Source organism: Pangasianodon hypophthalmus, chromosome 13 (assembly GCF_027358585.1).
Source record: "Pangasianodon hypophthalmus isolate fPanHyp1 chromosome 13, fPanHyp1.pri, whole genome shotgun sequence".
Taxonomy (NCBI): Eukaryota; Metazoa; Chordata; class Actinopteri; order Siluriformes; family Pangasiidae; genus Pangasianodon; species Pangasianodon hypophthalmus.
In genome coordinates, this window is record NC_069722.1 from 22,197,404 (window position 1) to 22,219,350 (window position 21,947).

A 21,947-nucleotide genomic window follows, 5' to 3' on the forward strand; every position below is an offset into this window, starting at 1 on the left:
GTGTAGTGGTTTATATTCTTCAATTAAAATGCTTAGAAAATGTTAAACGAAGATGGTTCTCAGCGACTGCATTTGAAAATGTCGCACTTCATTTAAAAGAGAAAAATCCATCTGATTGTTGAAAAAAATAGCATATGTGTGTGTGTGTATATATATATATATATATATGTATATATATATATATGTATATATGTATTTTTTTTTATTATTATTATTCATTTTATATTTTTACGACTCGTACTCGTATAAACAAAGAAACTCAGCAGGGAATATGCTGTTATGTTTTAATGAAAAATGACACCTGGTGGATCTTTAACGCTGAGAAACGCGAACATCCAACTTTTCGGATATGATTTTTGTGAAGGACTTTTAGACATTATCAGTAATATATGGATAGGTCGGACAGCCAGGTCTTTTTGAACGATGTCAGAGTGGATTTGTGTCACTGTGACTACGCTTTTGACTACTGGGGAAAGGGAACGACGGTCACCGTTACTTCTGGTAAGAAAAACATTTTATCCCTGCCGTTAAACGAACATTAACCTGATTTTCGTTTTTGAAAATCGCACATTAACATTAGCACGTACTAACGTTTTATAGAAAATAACGGAAAAATAACACGAGGTTCCCTTGAAACTTGATTTTTTTTTAAATTTCAAGAGTTTAAGTTTTCAAACTCAGTTTTTAGTACACATTGGTAACGCTGTTAGTATACTACAAGATTGCGTTTTTTTCTGTTAAAAACAAACACATTTTTTTAATAAGCTGTAGGACTATTCAGAGTTTATAAGTTAAAGTTCTCTATTTGGTTGGATTTATTTATTTATTTATTTTAATGATGTGCGTATTAAGCGTCAATAAGCGGGATAATATTACTAATATGTAATGTAGTGTAGTGTAGTTGAGTGTAGTGAGGTGTGCTGGAAGTTGAACACTGTGTAACTGGGCTTTTGATTACTGGGGAAGAGGCACAGCTGTCACTGTAACAAGCGGTAAGTAATTCGGCGCTTTTACCCCAAACTTAATTTCTGTGATCATAAAGTGATATTTAATGGTCTAAAATGTAAACCCGAAAAAAATGTTAACGGACGTCAAAAAAGTATTTACATAATGTTTTAGTCCTTTTTTATCGTTATCAGATTGCGAGACTATTATGTTTAAAGTAAGTGACTTATTACTACTTCTAATAAATTGTGCATTTAATGTTATCTGTTCCTGCTTTAGACATACTTGTGTAGGCTAAAAATGTACGTTTAAAAAAAAAAAAGACCCGTTGTTAATGTTGTATGTTTGACGTGTTTTCGCTTATTCTCATCATTTACAAAATCATTTGGTGTGAAAAGTATTTAGCGTTTGTTTTGCGCTTCTCTGCTTTATAGGAGTCAGTTGGTTCAAGCAGCGTAAATCTAGAATTAAAATAAAAAAACACCGATAGATTCTGTGATGGATTCTTTCTGTGAAAGAAAATGACATAATTTGAGTGGTTTTACTTATTCTAATTTATCATTATTATTATTATTATTATTATTATTATTAATTTCAAACAGTGTATTTATGCCTTTATTTTGCGGTTATATGCTTAGTATGAGTCAGTAGGTTAAAGTTCATAAAGTAAATGATCTAGAATTAAAAATTTAAAAAAGCACCGTTAGCTTCAAAATACTGTAGTGATGAGTGTAATTCTGCTCAGTTCCGTAATAATAATAATAATAATAATAATAATAATAATAATAATAATAATAATAATAATAAATTGGTCGGCTTCAATGTAAACTAAATAAGTTTATATAAAAATACTCGGTAAATGGTTTTGAATCTGTTTTACGAGACTGGACTGTATTTATTATAATTTCGGGGTTTTACAGAAGCGTTTTTATATAAAGAAGTCAAATTTATTAGTTTTAGTTTTTGTTGACTTGTCTCATGTTTCAAAAAATTCGTACCTTACCAGAACGAATTAAATCGTAAGAAAAGGGCGTGTTTAGTGATCGCACCCTTTTTCTTCCCCACAACGTCAATCGTCTGAAATGCAACGAAATCTCATTCAGTTGTAAAACTGCGTACGGAGTTTGTGCGAGAGGTGAGACCGAGTTTATAATGATACCGTTTATGGGTCTTATGTATGTGTTTACAGTGTGTAGGCTCTGCCAAATGCCGTAAATGTAAATGTAGGCTATGTATGTACGCATTTGTTTGTTTGGAAGTTTATTAAGAAAAATAATGATTATTGCTGTTATACTTCTGAATGAATAATAATTATTATTAATTATTAAGAATTGATATTAATGAATTGTAAATTATTAAAGTTGTATGAATTACATACTTAAACGATGAGTAAATTGGAGCACATTAAATATTTAGATGTGTTATCTGATTAGAAAGTAGAAGAAAGTCCACTTTGATAAATGTAGCAGAGAAAAAAAATGTTGATTGCAAAAAAAATAAAAAATCAATTTCATTTTTGGCAGAGATTAAATCTAGTGTTGGTTTGTGCTCTATCTATCTATCTATCTATCTATCTGCAGCAGTGCAAGGCCCCCCGCAGTCCCTGTTTCCCGTGTGGCAGTGCGGCTCGGCCTCGGACGGTTTAATCACTCTTGGCTGCGTCACGCGCGATTTGGCCTCCGCCGACGGACTGATCTTCAAATGGGCGGATGAGAAAGGAAGCGCGCTGACTGACGTCGTGCAATACCCGGCGGTGCGCGGGAGCGGAGGGTTCACCTCGGTGAGCCAGGTGCGCGTCAAGGCTTCCGACTGGACCCAGAGCAAGAAGTTCACGTGCCGAGTCGAGAATGCCAAAGGATACAAAGAAGCGCTCTTGCAAAAGAAAGGTATGCGACAAAAACCTGGAACACCCTTTTATGTGTCCTTTCCAAACATGCAAACAGTGGCCACTTTAGTAGGTAACTACACCTGCCCCATACACACAGTATCAGACAAACAAAAAATGGTACTAAACTTTCCTTGTCACTGGGGTGGTACCGTCAAGGGTACAGCTTTTTGTACCTTTTAGTCTGTATCTTTTACGAGGAAACGTGAATATAGTGCACCTTTAAAAATAATTTAAGGTACAAAATTGGACCTTAAGGCCCACTTATGTACATTTAAAGCTTTACTCTAAAAGCTAATTAAAGGTACTCCACATGCACCTTCCCTGGTAAAATATACATATTAAAGGTATAAAAAACATACCCTTGATAGTACCACCCAGTGACAAGAAAAAAGATTGTACCTAGATTACTGATACTGTATATGGTAGGTGTATTTGATGAAATGGTCAATTAAGGAATACACACATTATATATTATGCCTAGCAAGCAAGCAAACAGTAATAAATATGCTAAAACAAATAAACATATATTGTATAACTATGCTTAAACATTTTATGAACATTTTAACTTCTGTACTACATCTGAAAGTGTTTACTCAACACATCATTAGCTTATGCTAAAGTGAATTTCCTGTAAAACTGCATCATTAAATAGAAGAGTTGAAACCAACAGCAACCATTTAATCGTGATATATTCAAGTTTCTTTTCTCTACTGGCACCAATCAGAGTTTCTGGTTTATCAATCAGAGATATGAAAAATTCAGATACAATACTCTTTTCACTCCAATAGCCTTAAAGGTCATACAGATGATTACCACTTTATAATAATTAGTGTTAATATTTCTCTTAGCTACATGTATAAGCTAATTTCAGTCTCAGTGTGAGCATTATTCTTTAAGAAAATGATGCAAAGGACATGAAATTAGACTGTAAACAGAATAAATGTCTACAATAGTTTCAATAGTTACTTTTTTTAAAGAGGATGTTGCATGTCTAATCACACTGAGACAGTCTGCTTTGGCCATTTAAAGTGTCTGACTAAATGTTTATTATTCCTAAAATGTCTATCCAATTTTTCAATTGCAATCAGCACTGGAATATTTCATGTCCAGAGTCAAACATTTTAAATTCCAAAGCTTATGTACACTGTGTTCTCTTTCTTTGCCATTGCTAAACGAAGCCTGTTCCCTTTTTTTTCACCTGTGGCTTATGACTTCTCGCATGCTTGTTGCCACAGTATGTTATCAAAATATATGCAAAAGTTTGCTGTGGCATCAACATTTATAAGAGATAAATTAGATTTAACAGAGTAGTAAACTATAAATTAAGGGTTCTCGGCCTCAGTTCCACAGATCCGATGCTCTGCATAGTGCAGAGTTTTCTCCTAATCCCTCTAAACCATACATGTCATTTGTCAACCCATAATTAGCTTAATATGTGCGGAAGAAAACGTGATGCGTGCTGCTATAGGAAAATGATCAATAATCAAGTTGGTGTAATGTGAAGTGTTTTATTCCACTTATACTACAGCAATTTGCAGATTTACAATGTTTAATCCCTCTTGAAGTTAATAAGAAATATAAGCTCTGTCTTTCCCCTGGCTGTGAAACTGGAGACTTCTTCCAGAAATGTTAACTAAATGTCTCCTTAAAGAAACCTTCACAATATCAACGATTATAAGATTTTATTTGATAAATAACACATTTAAAAAAAAAAATGTGTTTATTAGGCTCATATTATGTAGAGCATCAACTATTCAAGTATCTGCGTAAGTCGTTACTATAGAAATGCTAACATATCGATTGCATTAATACAAAATATAGACAATTTGGTAACATTAATTGAGAATTTGACAGCACTCTGATTTAAGATTGGATATTATGTAGTATAAAAAATTAGCACTTTTGTGGCCTTCATATACTGTGGCAACACAATCTATTCCTAAACTGCAATACCTGCTGTGCCCATTGCTGCTGCATACGGATCTGTGTGTGTTTGTTTTGCAGTTGTGCCCGAGCTCCCTGCATCTCTGCTTCTAACAACTCCAACCCAAACAGAAATAGACAATGGAACAGCTACCTTCATCTGCTTAGCTACACAATTTTCCCCTAAAACACACACATTTAAGTGGACTCGTGGCAGCACGGAACTCGGTAATAAGGTCAAACACACCATATTAAGCCCGGATAAAGATGCTTACACTGCTGTAAGTATTTTGGAAATCAGCGCCAATGAATGGACGGGTTCATCATCTCCAGTTAAGTGCGAATTCCACCAGAAGAAATGGACTGCGGCCAAAGAGGCGATTTATGGTATGTATTATTTTTTACTTAATTTTTTTATGTACCAGTTTGAAAGATCTGTCCGAACAGCTGAATTATTAACTTCTTCAATCAATTTGAAGCAGTTAGTTCCACTTAATTTAATTAAAACTTCCTCTAACTGGGTTTGAGCTCGATGGTATTCTTACACCATAGTATGAGGAACTGTTTTTGAGGACAGACTACAAAGCACTTGCTCTAAATGCTGGAAATGTAAATTTGCTTTAAAGTAATTATATGCCCTCTACTTTGAATGAAAATGGCAGTTATGTAAACTCTTATAACTTATATATTATATTAAAATACTATAGTAAAACTCTAGATTTTATGGTACATTTTCAGATTATACATTTACTGTGCTTTTTTTAATTCAAATACTCATTTGCTTCTTTAAGAACATTTTTTCTACACCTTCTTTACAGTGTCAGTTGACTCAAAACCACCACAGGTGAAAATAATCCCACCTTGCCCCAGGGACATGCTGCTCAAAAGAGCTGGCCAGCTCGAGTGCAGGGCCGAAGGACAGGTGGGCTTCAAGGGCATTAAATGGCTTATTGGCGGTACAGAGATCTCTTCCCTAGCGGAAAAAGACGTATCTGCGGAAACCACGGTCACACTCACGACCCCGATCAGTTTCGATGAGTGGAGCGATGGCACCAAATTCACCTGCGAAGTGGAACATTCAGCATTCGCCCTCCAGTATGAAACAGTAGACTACCAAAGAGTAAATGGTAGGAAATGCTTTTACTACTTATACGTAGTCTGGCTCTTTATTTGTATGATAAAGCTATGAGGAATTTTTTTTAAGAAGCAGAAAAGCACATTTTTTAAGGTGATATCTAATTAGATTGAAAATATGTGCAAATTATGATATATGAAAATTGTTTTTTTAGTTTATGCATGACCAATGTTCCCCAACATACGGAAACAATGCAAGAGAAGGAAACTGAGCATGTTTTGACCTGAACTGTGATTTCATATTCTTAGGCAAAAAGGAATGCCCCAAGGTTTACTTGCTCGCTCCACCAGAGAGCTCAGGTGAATCGGTGACCCTGACTTGCTATGTAAAAGACTTCTACCCTAAGGAGGTGGCTGTGTCTTGGCTTGTTAACGATGAACAAGTGGACGATGAGGGCGGCTATGAGCAGAACACCACTAGAGTTATCGAGAGAGGCAACCTCTTTTCAGTGTACAGCCAGCTGATTGTGAAAACTGCAGAATGGAAGAGTGGCGCCGTGTACAGCTGCAGGGTTTATCACGAGTCCATCGAGGACCCTGTGCGCCTCATATCCAGATCCATCACTATCACTTCAAATCCACCCACCTTAGTGAATCTCAGCCTGAACGTTCCACAAACCTGCCATACGTTTTAGAAATTGTGTTGTCTGCTTTTAATGCTTGTTTTATTTTTATTTTTGCCCTGTCTTCTATGTGTTTTTTTTTTTTTTTTTAATTAATGCAATGTCATTGTCTTGAAGTCTGTCTAATGCTTGTGTGTCCTTGGTTTTTGGAATATGTCTGATGCAATATTACACTGAAACAATGACAATAAAAAAATCCTTCAGCATGTACCCTGTGCAGTACGGAAATATTATAGTATTATATTACACTAACTTTATACATCACTATCTTAGCATATCCTAAATATGGATATCCCAAAATAATGCCATGGCTGCACCTGGACTGGATTTGACTTAAGACATTTTAGTCACAGCTGCTTTAATGTCCTCCTTCATCATTTTCTCAACAAATATACAATTAAAAAATAAGCAAATAATTAATATGGGCTTCAAAGATCTATCAAATATCTCTTTAAATTATTTCATAAAATTAAGAAAGACAAATCTATTAATAAACTATTAATTTTGTTAATAGAGAATGATCCAAAGCTTTCCCCCACAATTTCACAATGTGTGTGTGTGTGTGTGTGTGTTTGCATTTTTGCAATATTTTTGTCAAGCTTTTTTTGTTGTTCTGTGTTATTTACTAATAGTCACTATATCCTCAATTAGGCCGTAAATAAAAATGTTGCAATGATTTAGTGTAATACCGTTTAATCTGCAGCAAGCCAAGACATTCAGCCCCTCTTGTAATGTGGAGAACTTTTTCTGCCTTTTTCCTTGACAGGTTGGGGGTCACCGGTTTCATGTTTAACTTAGCAAAACTACATACATAGCATTCATATTAAAAATGCATTGATATTACATATAATGATACGCAATCTGAATTTTAGATAAATACAAACAACGTGTTGTGGCATTTTGTTTGTAGAACCTTTTGCTGATTTTGTACAGATACACCACTTTGATAAGTAACCACTTAAACACTAGTTTTCTACCCAATCAAGAGATAAATTAGTAAGACTATAAATCTATAGATCACACTAAATCACACTTAAGCAACCTATTCAAAAAATAAAATGGTTATTTGCCATTATATTTGCTATAATGTTTTGGATGCAGTAATAAAAGTTTTTAAAAGCACACCCCAAAACTACATAGATATGTAAGGAATAAAACACTTCAGAAAGTGCTGTTATAACCAAAGATGTGGTGGTGTGATGCAGACTGCAGTGAAGCACAGTTACAGAAAGTGTAATTTGTCACATTAGCGAGAAACTGCAAAGTGCAATGCCGTCTGTTTTAAAGACATTCCCATGTCACAAAAATTAATTACAGCTTCACCTCTGACTGTAAGAAAGTGAACACTAAAGACTCCTTCCATAAATATTAAACAAATGTTGTCTTACAGAAAACATTAATGATATTTTTTTAAAAAATGTTTATGTGCATGTTACTATAGAAACAATAACATTTTAGAACAAGCACCTTGTAGCCAGAACTACTGTCAGAGCTGATGTTATAGAAAAAAATCAACACCTTCTGACCAGAGTTGAGAATTCATCAGGACTGTGGTATGAAATTAAATAACAGTGACAGAATAGTACATTAAAATTTTGGCCAATTTAAACATAAACATTTCCATTTAATGAGAGCCAGAGCTTATGTAATGTTGTAAAATGTTGCATGAGACTTCATATTTAGTATGAAGAATCCACTTTTAATTCTTTATACTGTATATAGTGTCTAAGTTGCATTGTACCATACATCATTTATATTTAGTGTGTAAACTGTTACGTGTGTACTTTCTGTTCCTATTCTCATCAGATATAAATGTCCTTATATAAATGTGTGTGTGTGTGTGTGTATGCCAACAGATTGCCTGATGTTGACAGAGCTCTTCCACCATGAGGCAGAGATGATGGATGATGATAGCATGGCAAACACTGCCTTAACATTTGTATTTCTCTTCCTCATCACCCTCTTCTACAGCATCGGAGTGACTGTTATCAAGGTGAGACCTGATCAATAAACATAAACGGGGTGAATTCAGGTATACCAGGACAAACAAACAAAAAAAGTATTATGCAGATATTTTTTACTTAGTGTACTGTGTTTATATAATTTCACAGACTGATGTCAAGGTTTGTTTTTTAAAATCCCATATTACACTGTTGCTGCAAGAAATGAATCATAAAGTGCTGTTGATTTATGAAATCTGATTGGTCAAAAGGTGTTGACCATCTATAACAGCAGCTGACAATAATTCTAGCTGTACTTCAATTAGAGAGGTTGTTTTAAATAGTTAGTAAGTTATTATTTTTTCTATTCAAGGCAGAGAAAAAAAAGAGAGGCAGATGAAGGAAGTACTGTTTATATCTATTTTTATATTATTATAACATATTGTTCTTTAAAAGAAATTAAAAATTTAGAATCATTTGCAAATTACTGTGCTATAACAGGAATAAAGCACTTCAGGATGTGCTGTTATAGGAAAATAATCCACTTATAAATTTGGAAAATACTGAAGATTTTCTAAACACTGTTATTGTTATCACTCTAAGAATTTAATTATAGAACATTACAAAGAACACCATACAGTTGCAGTTAGCTTCCAAGTCAAATTTAATTGTCAATTTTACTTACTGTGCTGTGTTCACATAATATGGTATGGTTGACTTGGAAGTATGCTACAAATAAATAAATAAATAAATATTTTTAAAAAATCAGTTTTAATGTGTCATTAAGGATAAAAGTAAATGTCTAATGAAAATCTGAATGAAGAAAAAAATGTTTTAAGCTTCTTTAGAATATGATCAACAAACATTGTCTACACATTGTAAGTAGTCAACACCTTTAAAATGTCAGAAATGTATCGTGTGTTGGGGATTTTGTTTTATTAATGGCAGGAAAACTCTATATCTGAATTCACCCTAAAAGAGAGACAGAGATTTTTTTTATTTATAAAATACATGAATATACAGCATATTTCATATATTATTTCATTGCATAAGTAACAAAGAGAATATATTTTTATAACACATGATGAATGGCTACACTTTGTGATCTAATCAGTTTGAAATTGTGATTTCAGGTGAAATGAGTACAGAAACTACGAATGGAAATGAGTTTAGTCTTCTCTCTGTTTCTTCATTATTCTGTTCTGAGTTATACTTTCTGCTATTGCCTACTAGGCTACTTTCCACATATTTTATATCTGTAAATACTTTTGGACATTTAAATGTTGGACCTTTTCATGCTTTTACTCAAATCTCAAATAAATGTCTTACAAAATTATGCAATTAAAAGTCTCACTGTTTTCTACATCTTTATTTGAATTACTGTCGGCTTTAAAGTATGGTGTTTATTTTAATAAGTTTAAATTGAATAAATGTTTCAATGACAATAGTGTTTCTCTCAGTTTGTATTGTTGAAACATAGTAAAACTATTTTGTTATGATTCTTCTTCTTTTTTTTTTAGCTAATTTGTCTTTAGTTGTGCATTATAGTAAAGGCTTTATCATGTCACTGAGCAAACAACGAGAATAAAAAACACTCTTTACATAACAGGCAAAACACTGCATGTAAATGGTCTAATAATGGATGCAAATGGAGCACTTCTTCCTGTGCAGGTGTGTTTCACTTCATCTCAGAGATACAGATGATTTTCACTTCTTCTTTTGGAAGATTTTGCCGTTTATCTTTGGCCTGCTTGTTGCCTAACGTTCCAATCTGCTGTTTGCTGTGCTCGCTGAAGCCTGTCCTGCACACCTTCCTCTAGCCACACCACAAAACACCAAAAACGTTTAAAAAATGTGCGCACACACACTGAACCATTAACCTAAGGTTGTTTGTGTTTTGGTTTAGCTCTAGAATTATACTTATGTTGTTCTTAATCATTATTCATGCAAAAAAAAGAGGAGAACAATATCAAACACATGGTGATAAATACTTCATACTAAGCTCATTAGTTGTTACACTGAGTTCTGTTTTTGAAAACTCCCACAAACAACAGCCAAATAGACATAGATACGTAAGTTTAAAAAAAAAAAACTCTTTAATGAGTTGTTCTTTAACCAGTCCTGGCTACTACATCTAACAAACTAGTCTAGTTTTTCTCTGTAGAGTAGATTTTTTATCAGTAATGCAAATGAAATAAATACTGATTTAACTTTTATCTCCTGTGATGAGCTTGTTTGGCTTTGCTGTAGCTTTGGAGGCAGAAAATTAAGAGAAAAGATGTTGCGAATTTCCGAGAACATAAAATAATCAAGTTTTCATTTTTAGTTCTTTTGCGATGTTGGATTATTGAAATTAAAAATATTTTGCTTTAACATAACTGTACAGTAAATCTGCTTATATTCACTCACCAATAAGGCACTGGCACATTGTGCTCAATGTGTGTTTTTCTTACTTGTCTTTCTCAACCAACTTATGACCTGATTGGCCACGAGTTAAAAAAGGGCCTGATGTCACGACACACTTTTCTGAAAACTTGATGAAAAAATGATTAAATATAGCTTTCAATTATTTATCGATGCAACATGTAGAAGTGCCATCTTCTCTGATTTGTGCCAGGTATGTTTGAAACAGAGCTCCTTGTCATATATGAGATGCACTCATATTTCTTGTGATGACATCAGCAGCAGCATCATCATCATGTTTATAGTATAACAGTCTAACTGTTTTAGAGTTCCCTGCCCAAGTGTTGTGCCAGTATCTTAATACACATTAAAGGTGTAAGGGAAAAAGCTCAAATGTTAAGGAAGTTCTACTGAGCGCTAAATATATATGCCATGTACTTGAATTGTTTTTATCTCACTGTTTCTAGCTCAGCGTGTGGCTGAGCCCAGAATCACCATCAGTATCAAGACAACAGACAAGGATGTTGATCTGCTTTGTTGGTTGGATGGTTTTCATCCTAAAAAAATTGATGTTCAGTGGTACAAGGGTGATCAGGTGCTCAGACAGGGAGAAACCATCAAGATATTCGAAGATGTCAGCACTGGAGAAAAGGTGTATTCCGCAATGAGCCAAATCAGGATTAATGCACAGCAATGGAATGAAGGCACAGTGTTCGCCTGTAAGGCCACACACAACTCCAAGACCTTCAGTGAAACATGGAGCAAGTGCCAAGGTCAGTTCCACACAAAAACAATGGAAAATAAAAATCTTCCATGATGTCCAACTGTAAGTGAACAATCTCTTATATATTGCAGCTGCTCCCACATCCACACCACAGATACGTCTGGAGAAACCTCGTCTCATGTCAGTATTGACAGATTCACAAGTAACAGCCTCCTGTGTTGTTGAAACTGAGTACACCATCACCAAAGTGTCATGGCTTGTAGATGGAAAGCCAAAAACAGGCACAGCCATCTCGACGAGACTGGGCGAGACAGTTAGCAACCTGACTATCTCTACAGAAGAATGGAAAAACTCGGGGACAATAAAATGCACAGCTGAACATCTATGTTTCGGCAAAGTAGAGAAGACGATTGATATTATAGGTAAGTTCTGTATATAATTTAAAATATTATTATTTAGGGCAACTTAAAAAACACAGTTTACAACTTAGCTCGGTTGTGAAAAAATTCAGCCGCAGTGATAGGTGATGGGATTTTCCAGGTTGCCTCACATATATTAGTTATTTAAACAGTGAATATAAACACAGCATTTAGATGCATGGGGATCATCCTAAATGCCATGTGTGCACACATTGGGTTGCATGTTGAAAAATTAACGTAAAAATATTTCACTTTATCTAAACATTTTAACTTATGAGACTTTATCTTCATGTTCCTCAGAACCTGTGAAGAAAACTCCTACAGTGGAAATCAGGAGGATTCTTGCAGACATACTGAAGGGACACAGTGCAGTGCTGGAGTGTGTCGGAAGAGATCTGCCCTCTGGCGAGCTCTCTGTCACCTTCCAGGCCAATGAAGCCATGTTCCCTGACGTTCAGTACGTGGATCTGCCCAAAGGCCTGGAAACACTGACTGTACGCTTCACTGTTCCCAAATCACACCAAACCAAAGACAAACGTTTCACCTGTCAGATTCAGCAAAGCCATTCCATGCAGTGGAAGTCCAGTTCTACAGGAAAACTTTTTGGTGAGGAATATTTCAGTTTCAATATCTGTACCATCTGAATACAGGCAATATTAACAGCTCAAAATACCCTTCTTTCAATTTGTATTAAAAGAATAATACTTTAAATTTTTTTCCTATCATAAAACTTCATTACTTGGCAAAATTTATCTAACATACATGGCTTTTAAACATTGCGTTCATAACAGTATTTTAATATTACAATTAAATTTTAAAATATTTAATATTAAACTACAAATATCAAAATATTTATTTCACTGTGAAGACACTCTCAGGGGAAAGACCTTTTCATTAAAGCATGTTTTAAAATAATTGCTTTTTCATTTAATCAAGAAAATACCATGCACTCTCATAAAACATACTGTATTTTAAGCCAATTTCAGTATAAAATCTAACATAAATCCAATGATAATCATCGTTTTGGGAAATTCATCTGTAATATCCTCATAATTAGGGACAGTCATGAAGATGTAAAATTTCATGAATGCAGGTCATCTAGAAACATTGATTTTTGCTTCTAACTATAGAAAAAGTGACTTGTATGGGGAAAAAGGTTTTACAAATACAATGTGGTTTAAAGGGTTTATAAAGGCAATTTATGAGCATATGATAATGACACATAACTGGATGTCTATTTTAGGACACAAACTTTTCTCAGGGATGACATAACATGATTGTGCCAAGTGGGCAGAGTATATGCCTTCATCAAAGCTGTGAAGTTTCAGATAATGTGGTGGTCATAAGTAGACAAAAACAGTGACAAACATTTTTCTGTTCATTTCTGATATTTTTATTATTACATTCTAAGAGAAGACATAATATTGAAGCATTCAGTCCAGAATCGATGGATGTGACCAACATTGTTGTAATATCTTGACATGAGGATTTTTAAATCGATTTAGAGAGAAATTTATTTTTCATACAGTAGCTCATGTTAAAATATTTGCACTTCTCTCCAGATGACCCTTCAGTGGAACTTTCAGCTGTTTCCAGCATTGACAAATCCAGATCAATGACACAAAAACTTATTTGTTCTGGAACTGGATTTAACCCAAAGATCAAGTGGCTCCCTGAATCTTTGAACAATCCTCCTTATGAAGTAACGTTGCAAGCAGATGGACGTGTGAAAGTGTCCAGTGAGATATCAGTTCCTCAACAGGAGTGGAGTAATGGAGTGGAATTTAAGTGTGAGGTTAGTGATCAAGATCATCACAAACCTGTCCAGAAGAGCACCAGTGTTTGTGCAGGTATTCTAACAAAGGACTACTTAATGAAAAAAGTTCATGATCTTAAAATTTCATTAAACTCCATGAAACAGATGTGTGTACATAACTGTGAGTGAACAATATCTTATATATTGCAGCTCATTCAAATTACAAACCACCGATAAGTCTGGAGAAACCTCGTCTCATGTCAGTATTGACAGATTCACAAGTAACAGCCTCCTGTGTTGTTGAAACTGAGTACACCATCACTAAAGTGTCATGGCTTGTAGATGGAAAGCCAAAAACAGGCACAGCCATCTCGACAAGACTGGGCGAGACTGTTAGCAACCTGACTATCTCTACAGAAGAATGGAAAAACTTGCAGACACTAAAATGCACGGCTGAACATCTATGTTTCGACAAAGTAGAGAAGACGGTTAATATTATAGGTAAGTTCTGTATATAATTTAAATTATTTAGAGGCAACTTAAAGAACACAGTTTACAACTTAGCTCGGTTGTGAAAAAATTCAGCCACAGTGATAGGTGATGGGATTTTCCAGGTTGCCTCACATATATTAGTTATTTAAACAGTGAATATAAACACAGCATTTAGATGCATGGGGATCATCCTAAATGCCATGTGTGCACACATTGGGTTGCATGTTGAAAAATTAACGTAAAAATATTTCACTTTATCTAAACATTTTAACTTATGAGACTTTATCTTCATGTTCCTCAGAACCTGTGAAGAAAACTCCTACAGTGGAGATCAGGAGGATTCTTGCAGACATACTGAAGGGACACAGTGCAGTGCTGGAGTGTGTCGGAAGAGATCTGCCCTCTGGTGAGCTCTCTGTCACCTTCCAGGCCAATGAAGCCATGTTCCCTGACGTTCAGTACGTGGATCTGCCCAAAGGCCTGGACACACTGATTGTACGTGTCACTGTTCCCAAAACACATCAAACCAAAGACAAACGTTTCACCTGTCAGATTCAGCAAAGCCGTTTCATAAAGTGGAAGTCCAGTTCTACAGGAAAACTTTTTGGTGAGGAATATTTCAATCTCAGTCTCTTCATTGTTTGAATATTGGCAATATTTAGAGGTCAAAATGACACACAGCACAGTCAGCACGGTGTGTGTATTCTCGCTCTCAAATTTCCTCAACCTTAGCTCATCACTTGAGTTCATAATTGGTTTAAACTTGATGTACATGGGAATTTTTTTTATCCTGCTTGTGCAGTTATTTTTGTTTGTATCTGTCCATGATATTTTCTTAGAAATTCAACTGGTTATATTTCCAAAGATATAACCAATTGTATAATGCTTTAAATGCATTTTGTTCAGGTTAATGAATGTGGTCTTTGTTTGTTCCACAAGCTTCCTATTTTTTCATACCTCACATGAAAGTAAAAACCTCCCATTTTACTTATTGTTACATCCTGCAGAATTGTGATTCCTCTATTCTAGACCTGTAAAGCAGAAACATGTCTCGCTGCAACATTTTGACAATGTGATGTGATTTGCAATGCAAAATGCCCGCTTTTTCTAAATATGAAACTGAAAAGGGTATTTTATTCCCCTCATGAGGGGGCATTTTAAAATATATTTTTGCAATGAAATGTCAAAAGATTACCTGGATCAGCAGTAAAACACAAAATAAGTTGGTTTAAATCTGTGTAGCCAGAAAGAAAGTCTTTACATTTCATGCTAAAATATTTGAGCTTCTCTCCAGGTGACCCTTCAGTGGAACTTTCAGTTGTTTCCAGTGTGGCTCAATCTGCAACAACGACACAAAAACTTCTTTGCTCTGGAACTGGACTTAACCCAGAGATCAAGTGGCTCCCTGAATCTGTGGGTAACGCTCCTAGGGAAGTAACAGTGGAAGGTGATGGACGTGTGAAAGTGTCCAGTGAGCTATCGGTTCCACAGCAAGAGTGGAATAGTGGAGTTAAATTTACCTGTCAAGTCAGCGATCAGGATCCTCTCAAACCTGCCGAGAAGAGCACCAATGTTTGTGCAGGTATTCTAATAATGGCCCACGTATCAGAAAAGTTAATGATCTTTATACCAAATCCAAATCTTAGACGCATGTATGTGTCTGTACATCTCTACACTAATGCCATTTCTTTATCTCCAGTGACTCCAGCTTTTGCTCAGACAGCAGAGGTTTTCCTGTTAGCTCCCTCCATCAGTGATATGAGAGCAAATGATCAGGTCTCTGTCACATGTCTGCTGGTGGGCCACAGGCTCAAGGACTTCACGATTATTTGGAAAGTAGGAAAGGACAGTTCCTCTCACGGTGTGACCACACACACTCCCAAAGCCCACAGCAATGGAACAGAGAGTCTCCAAAGTGTTCAAAAGGTTCCGGCTGCAATGTGGAACGCATACACAAGTGTCTCCTGTGAGGTGAAACACCTCTGCTCCAACAAAACACAGCAACACATCATCTCTAAAACCAGAGGCAAGTGCTTACAGAAAAGCAGACCTTTAAGGACCTATTTTTTATTCTTTTGTGAAAAGAGAGGAAAACCCTTCATGTGCTTGAATCACGTCACATTGCATTCATTTATTATATCCACACACCTGCCATCGGCCTACCAAGCATGTTAAGGGGTTTGATGTGTCTTTTTCCATAAACGTAATAAAAGATGTAAGTAATAGAACACTTGGAGGCATGGTCTTATAGGAAAATAATAATTGACAAGATGATGCAGTTACTGTTACCACCCTAAAGTTGATTATTTTCCTATAACAGCATCTCAAAGTGTTTATTCCTCTTATATCACAGCAATTTGTCAACAATTACACTTTTTATTTATTAAAGAATGACCGTGATACTTTTTATCCATTAAAAGTTATATGGAATATTGTGGAATGCCTGCAAAACTAGTTATCACACACAGCTATAAACAGTCATATTCTCACTTTCTCTTGAGGTTAATAAGACAAAAATGCAGCTTTTTACTTAAAAGCTGACACACAATGTCCATCCTTCAACTTAAAGCAACAGCTTTACCACTGACTGTCACAAAGCACTGACACTGGAGACTCCTTCCAGAAATGTGAAATAAATGTCTCCTTACAGAAGGCTTGACCATATCAATGATTAAGGGCTTTTCTTGTTCTATTCTTCATTATTAGACTTAACTGTGATTAATTAGCAATAAGTCTGTATTTTAAATAACTGTTGAATTCTGGCAATTCTGACCTGATATTTGCTTTTTTCATTTCCATCCTCAGAAGTCAAAAGTCCCACCATCCGAATTTTCATTCCCAGTGACGACGATCTCTCAGGATTTCACAACACATCTCTTCTCTGCTTGATCGACGGCTTCCACCCTGCTGATATCTCTGTGCACTGGGAGCTGAACGGCAAACGGCTGGATGCGTCTCGCTTCACCAACAGTCCAGTCGGCATTCGCTCTGCATGGGGTGGTTATTCCATGCACAGTGCACTGATATTACTAGCATCAAAAAGGGAAGATGGCAATTTTTCCTGTGTGGTCAGCCACGAGTCATCCAAAGAGCCGATCATCAGCACAATAGACAACATATACGGTGAGTAACGTGTCACATCCTGTCTCTAGTGGAAGCAGCTTGTTTCATTTATTTGTAATTTATATGGGGTTTCTTAATCTGAACTACAAATGACTGTGACTTTCCCGATAATCTAATGTTGACTATTACTTAGTAGTTTTCATGAATCACACAATTCATGAAGTGTAGTTACTGTTACCATCCTGAAGATGATTATTTTCCTATTACAGCATGGCACAGTGTGTTTTACTCTTCTTACACCACAGCAGTTTGTCAACGATTACAATTTTTATTTATTAAAGAATGTAATTTCAAGTCTTCCTGTTATAAAAGCACTTAGACTGGAGACTCCTTCCAAAAATGATAAACATCTCCTTAGAGAAAGCTTCACTATGTTAATGGATGTACTTTTTTTGCTGTTGTTAAATCATAAGATTTTTAAATTAAGATTTTTTTATAGTATACGCTTAGAGCCTTTGTTATAAATAAAAATACATTCTGACCAATCAGATTTAAGAATTCAACAGTGCTGTCATATCTATTACATTTAATCATTATATTATACTGATTATTATAACTGATTTAAATTATCGGTATATCCCATGATCATAATTTACCATCAAATACTTATACCTGTTCCACTATAAGCAATGTCTGATTGTTATTGCCACTGAAATTTTTTTTTCCACACCTCCCTCCTGGTCCATCATCCAGCCTCTGTGAATGAATGTCCTCCCTCTGTGGAGCTGCTGCAGGGTCGAGATGAGCTGGTGTGTCTGGTGTATGGTTACAGCCCCTCTGCCATTAACATCACCTGGCTCCAAAACAGTGTGAGTGTACAGCATGAGCATAGAACCAGCAGCTCTGCCAAAGGGCCGGATGGGAAATTCAGCATTAAAAGCCACCTGAATGTCAAGGCCTCTGAATGGGCACCTGGAGCCACATACACGTGCCATGTCGAGCATATTACTGGCGTCGTCACTCGCAGCATCTCCAAAACAGGTGATTTTTTTTTTTTTTGCTAGACATTACTAGTGTAGTCCTACAATCTATCCTGTATCATATATAGTTCTGTTGAAGAATGCTAGCGTCTTTAGTGTTTGGTTCTCATTTCTACAATAGTCAAAGTTCAGATTACTCAACAACTACTGACCAATCAGAATCAGTATAAATACATTTAGTTCATCTGAGAACAAAAAAAACTCTCCCTTTTATTTCATGAACTAGGGGTACGAAGTGGATCTTTACTGCTAGGTTCTCTTTAGGTTAAAGTACAGTGACAAAATGACTAAAAATCCTTTCTTCTTACAGAATTTACTGAAGAGACGATATACTTTGATGAGAACAAGTCTGATGCTAGCACTCTGGACCAGGCTGAGGAAACCTGGAACATGGCCTGTGCCTTCATCATACTCTTCATCATCTCTCTCCTCTATGGCTGTTCAGTGACTCTGGTCAAAGTGTAAACTGCTTGATCAGCTGTTTAGGGCACCTTTTAGAGTTTAGATTAAGACTTATGTAATGCTTTATTGCTGTATTGTATTTGTCTGAATGAAAACAAAACAATTCTTAATGACTATTTTTAAGTTGATAGATGCAATGAGTAAAAAGGGAAATAAATAAAGAAAAAAATAAATTAACTTGTTACTTGATGCTGGAAATTAGAGTTTCTTGCAGCTGTTGTTTTTTCTTTTTTTATTCAAATGAACGATACACACCGATCAGCTATAACATTAAAACCACTGACAGGTGAAGTAAATAACAATGATTACCTTGTTACAATGGTACCTGTCAAAGTGTGGGATAGTGAACGGTCAGTTCTCGAAGTTAATGTGTTGGAAGCAGGAAAAATGGCCAAGTGTAAGGATCTGAGCGACTTTGACAAGGGCCAAACTGTGATGGCTAGACGACTTGGTCAAAGGATCTCCAAAACAGCAGGTCTTTGTGGAGTGTTCCCACTATGCAATTCCCAGTATCCATCGAAAGACAACCAATGAACCGGCGACAGGGTCATGGGCGCCCAAGGCTCACTGAAGCGCGTGGGGAGCGAAGGCTAGCCCGCCTGGTCCGATCCCACAGAAGAGCTACTGTAACACAAATTGCTGAAAAAGTTAATGCTGGCTATGATAGAAAGGTGTCAGAACACACAGTGCATAAGGGGCTGTTTAGCCACAGACCAGTCAGAGTGCCCATGCTGACCACTGCTGAAAGCGCCTACAGTGGGCACGTTAGCATCAGAACTTGACCATGGAGCAATGGAATAAGGTCGCCTGGTCTAACGAATCACGTTTTCTTTTACATCATGTGGAAGGCCAGGTGCATGTGCGTCACTTACGTGGGGAAGAGATGGCACCAGGATGCACTATGGGAAGTAGGCAAGCCGGCAGAGGCAGTGTGATGCTCTGGGCAGTGTTCTGCTGGGAAACCTTGGGTCCTGGCATTCATGTGGATGTTACTTTGACACATACCACCTACCTAAACATTGTTGCAGACCAGGTACACCCATTCATGAAAACGGTATTCCCTATTGGCAGTGGCCTCTTTCAGCAGGATAATGCCCTGCCACACTGCAAAAATTGTTCAGGAATTGTTTGTGGAACATGACAAAAAGTTCAAGGTGTTGATTGGCCTTCAAATTCCCCACATCTCAACCCAATTGAGCATCTGTGGTATGTGCTGGACAAACAAGTCCAATCCATGGAAGCCCCATCTCACAACTTACAGGACTTAAAGGATCTGCTGCTCTTGGTGTCAGATACCACAGCACATCTTAAGAGGTCTTGTGGAGTCCATACCTCGACAGGTCAGAGCTGTTTTGGCAGCACAAGGGGGACCTACACAATATTAGGCAGGTTGTTTTAATGTTATGGCTGATCAGTGTATATTCAAAACCATTCTTTAATTTGAATTAAATTTGTATTAAAAATTAAAAAAGCAGTGCCAGTATAGTTTTGATTATTAATTATTCACTATTTCACCAGAAGATGGAAACATATCTCAAGTTTTCTAATCAAAATATAATAAATGAATGAATAAAATAACTCACATACAACAGACTCCCTGAGAATGAGACACAAAATGTTCATTAGGATCCTTTCTTTCAGTTCCTACAACTACATGTGTCTAATTTACCAGAAAGATAGTTTGTTAAGGCTTCTGAAATTCAAAATAAAAGATAATGACTATGTGTTATTAATAGGCTGAGATTATCAATATTATTCTATGCCTGCCAGTCTGACAAAATATCAAAATTAAAATGTCATTTAACATGCAGACAATCCTTTCCAGTCCAGAGGTGACAGCACACACACACTCAGGACACACTTAACAATATACATGCACTTGTCAGCTTGCACCTCACCTGCCTCTCACATAAGAGTTCAAGTTCAAGTTCAATTTATTTATATAGCACCATTTACAACAGCAGCAGCTGACCAATTTACAGCATCAAATAAAATAAGTAGAAAATAAAACAAAGTTAATAAATAAAATCACAGCTAAGAGCATAAGAGTGTAATATTACACATTTTTGTTGCCTAAACTTCAAACTTAACAGCGTGACAAAACCACATGCAGATCACCTAAACCAGAGTTTCTCAAACTTTCTGCAGTCAGGGAGCCCTTTCCAGAGTGAAAGAATTTCAATGGGCCCACTTCTTGATCTTGATTTAACTTGAAGAAGAACAGTGCAAATATGCAATGTATTTGAGCAATTCGAGTTTTTTGTTTGTTTTTTAAATTTTTCTGAACTTTCCACTCATCCAGACGTGGGTTTGAAACACTGTGCATGATAACAGTACTTCCCGGTTTTTCATTTTTAAATTGTTATTTATACTTGTTTTAGTTTTAGGTTAACCCTTTCTTTTAACTTTCTTTTCAAGTGAGACGTTAATTACACTCACAGCTATGATAACCAAATAATAACCACAACCTTTAGACTATAAGATAAGTAATCTCCACCACTGCCATGTGATTTAAAAAAAAAAAAAATTTTAAAGAAAAAAAGCATCCCTTCCCTATACATCACCCCACTGTGAGAACCTAAACTACAATTTAAATAAAAGAATAGAAAAGTACCATATGAACAGAGATTAAGAAAGAGTGCACACACACACAAGCGCATACACACATCAATTATATATATATAAAAAAGTGGCACAAACTAATATTTTGTTGCACTGCATTTAGCTTTGATTACGGCACGCATTCTTCCTGGCATTGTTTCAACAACCTTATGCAACTTCACAACATTTATTTCCATCCAGAGTTGCATTCATTTTTGGCTGAGATTCTTGCATTGAGGACAGGAGAGTCTAACCACTCCGTAAAGTCTTCTCCAGCACATCCCAAAGACTTTCAATGAGGTTAAGGTCAGGACTCTGTGGTGGCCAATTCATGTGTGAAAATGATGCCTCATGCTCCCTGAACGACTCTTTTACAAGTTAAGCCTGATGAATCTTGGCATTTTCATCCTGGAATATGCCTGTGCTGTCAGACAAGGAAAAAATCCATTGATGGGATAACCTGGTCATTCAGTACATTCAGGTGCTCAGCTAACTTCATTTTATTGCCACACAATGAGGCTGAGCCTCGACCTG

General features: G+C 36.1%; 1 protein-coding gene across 1 annotated transcript in view; it reads left to right on the plus strand.

Annotated features, from left to right (window-relative positions):
- The window catches only part of LOC113546929 (uncharacterized), a 36,088-nt gene extending 15,547 nt beyond the window's left edge, over positions 1 to 20,541 (plus strand). The window contains 13 exon segments of the mRNA XM_053239149.1: positions 907 to 992; positions 2,526 to 2,831; positions 11,324 to 11,629; positions 11,712 to 12,002; positions 12,300 to 12,605; positions 13,562 to 13,849; positions 13,966 to 14,256; positions 14,549 to 14,854; positions 15,542 to 15,829; positions 15,947 to 16,273; positions 17,053 to 17,370; positions 18,064 to 18,351; positions 18,661 to 20,541. Of these exon segments, the coding sequence (XP_053095124.1) occupies positions 907 to 992; positions 2,526 to 2,831; positions 11,324 to 11,629; positions 11,712 to 12,002; positions 12,300 to 12,605; positions 13,562 to 13,849; positions 13,966 to 14,256; positions 14,549 to 14,854; positions 15,542 to 15,829; positions 15,947 to 16,273; positions 17,053 to 17,370; positions 18,064 to 18,351; positions 18,661 to 18,815 (3,556 nt within the window). The 3' untranslated portion in view covers positions 18,816 to 20,541.
- Positions 20,542 to 21,947: the final 1,406 nt, after the last annotated feature.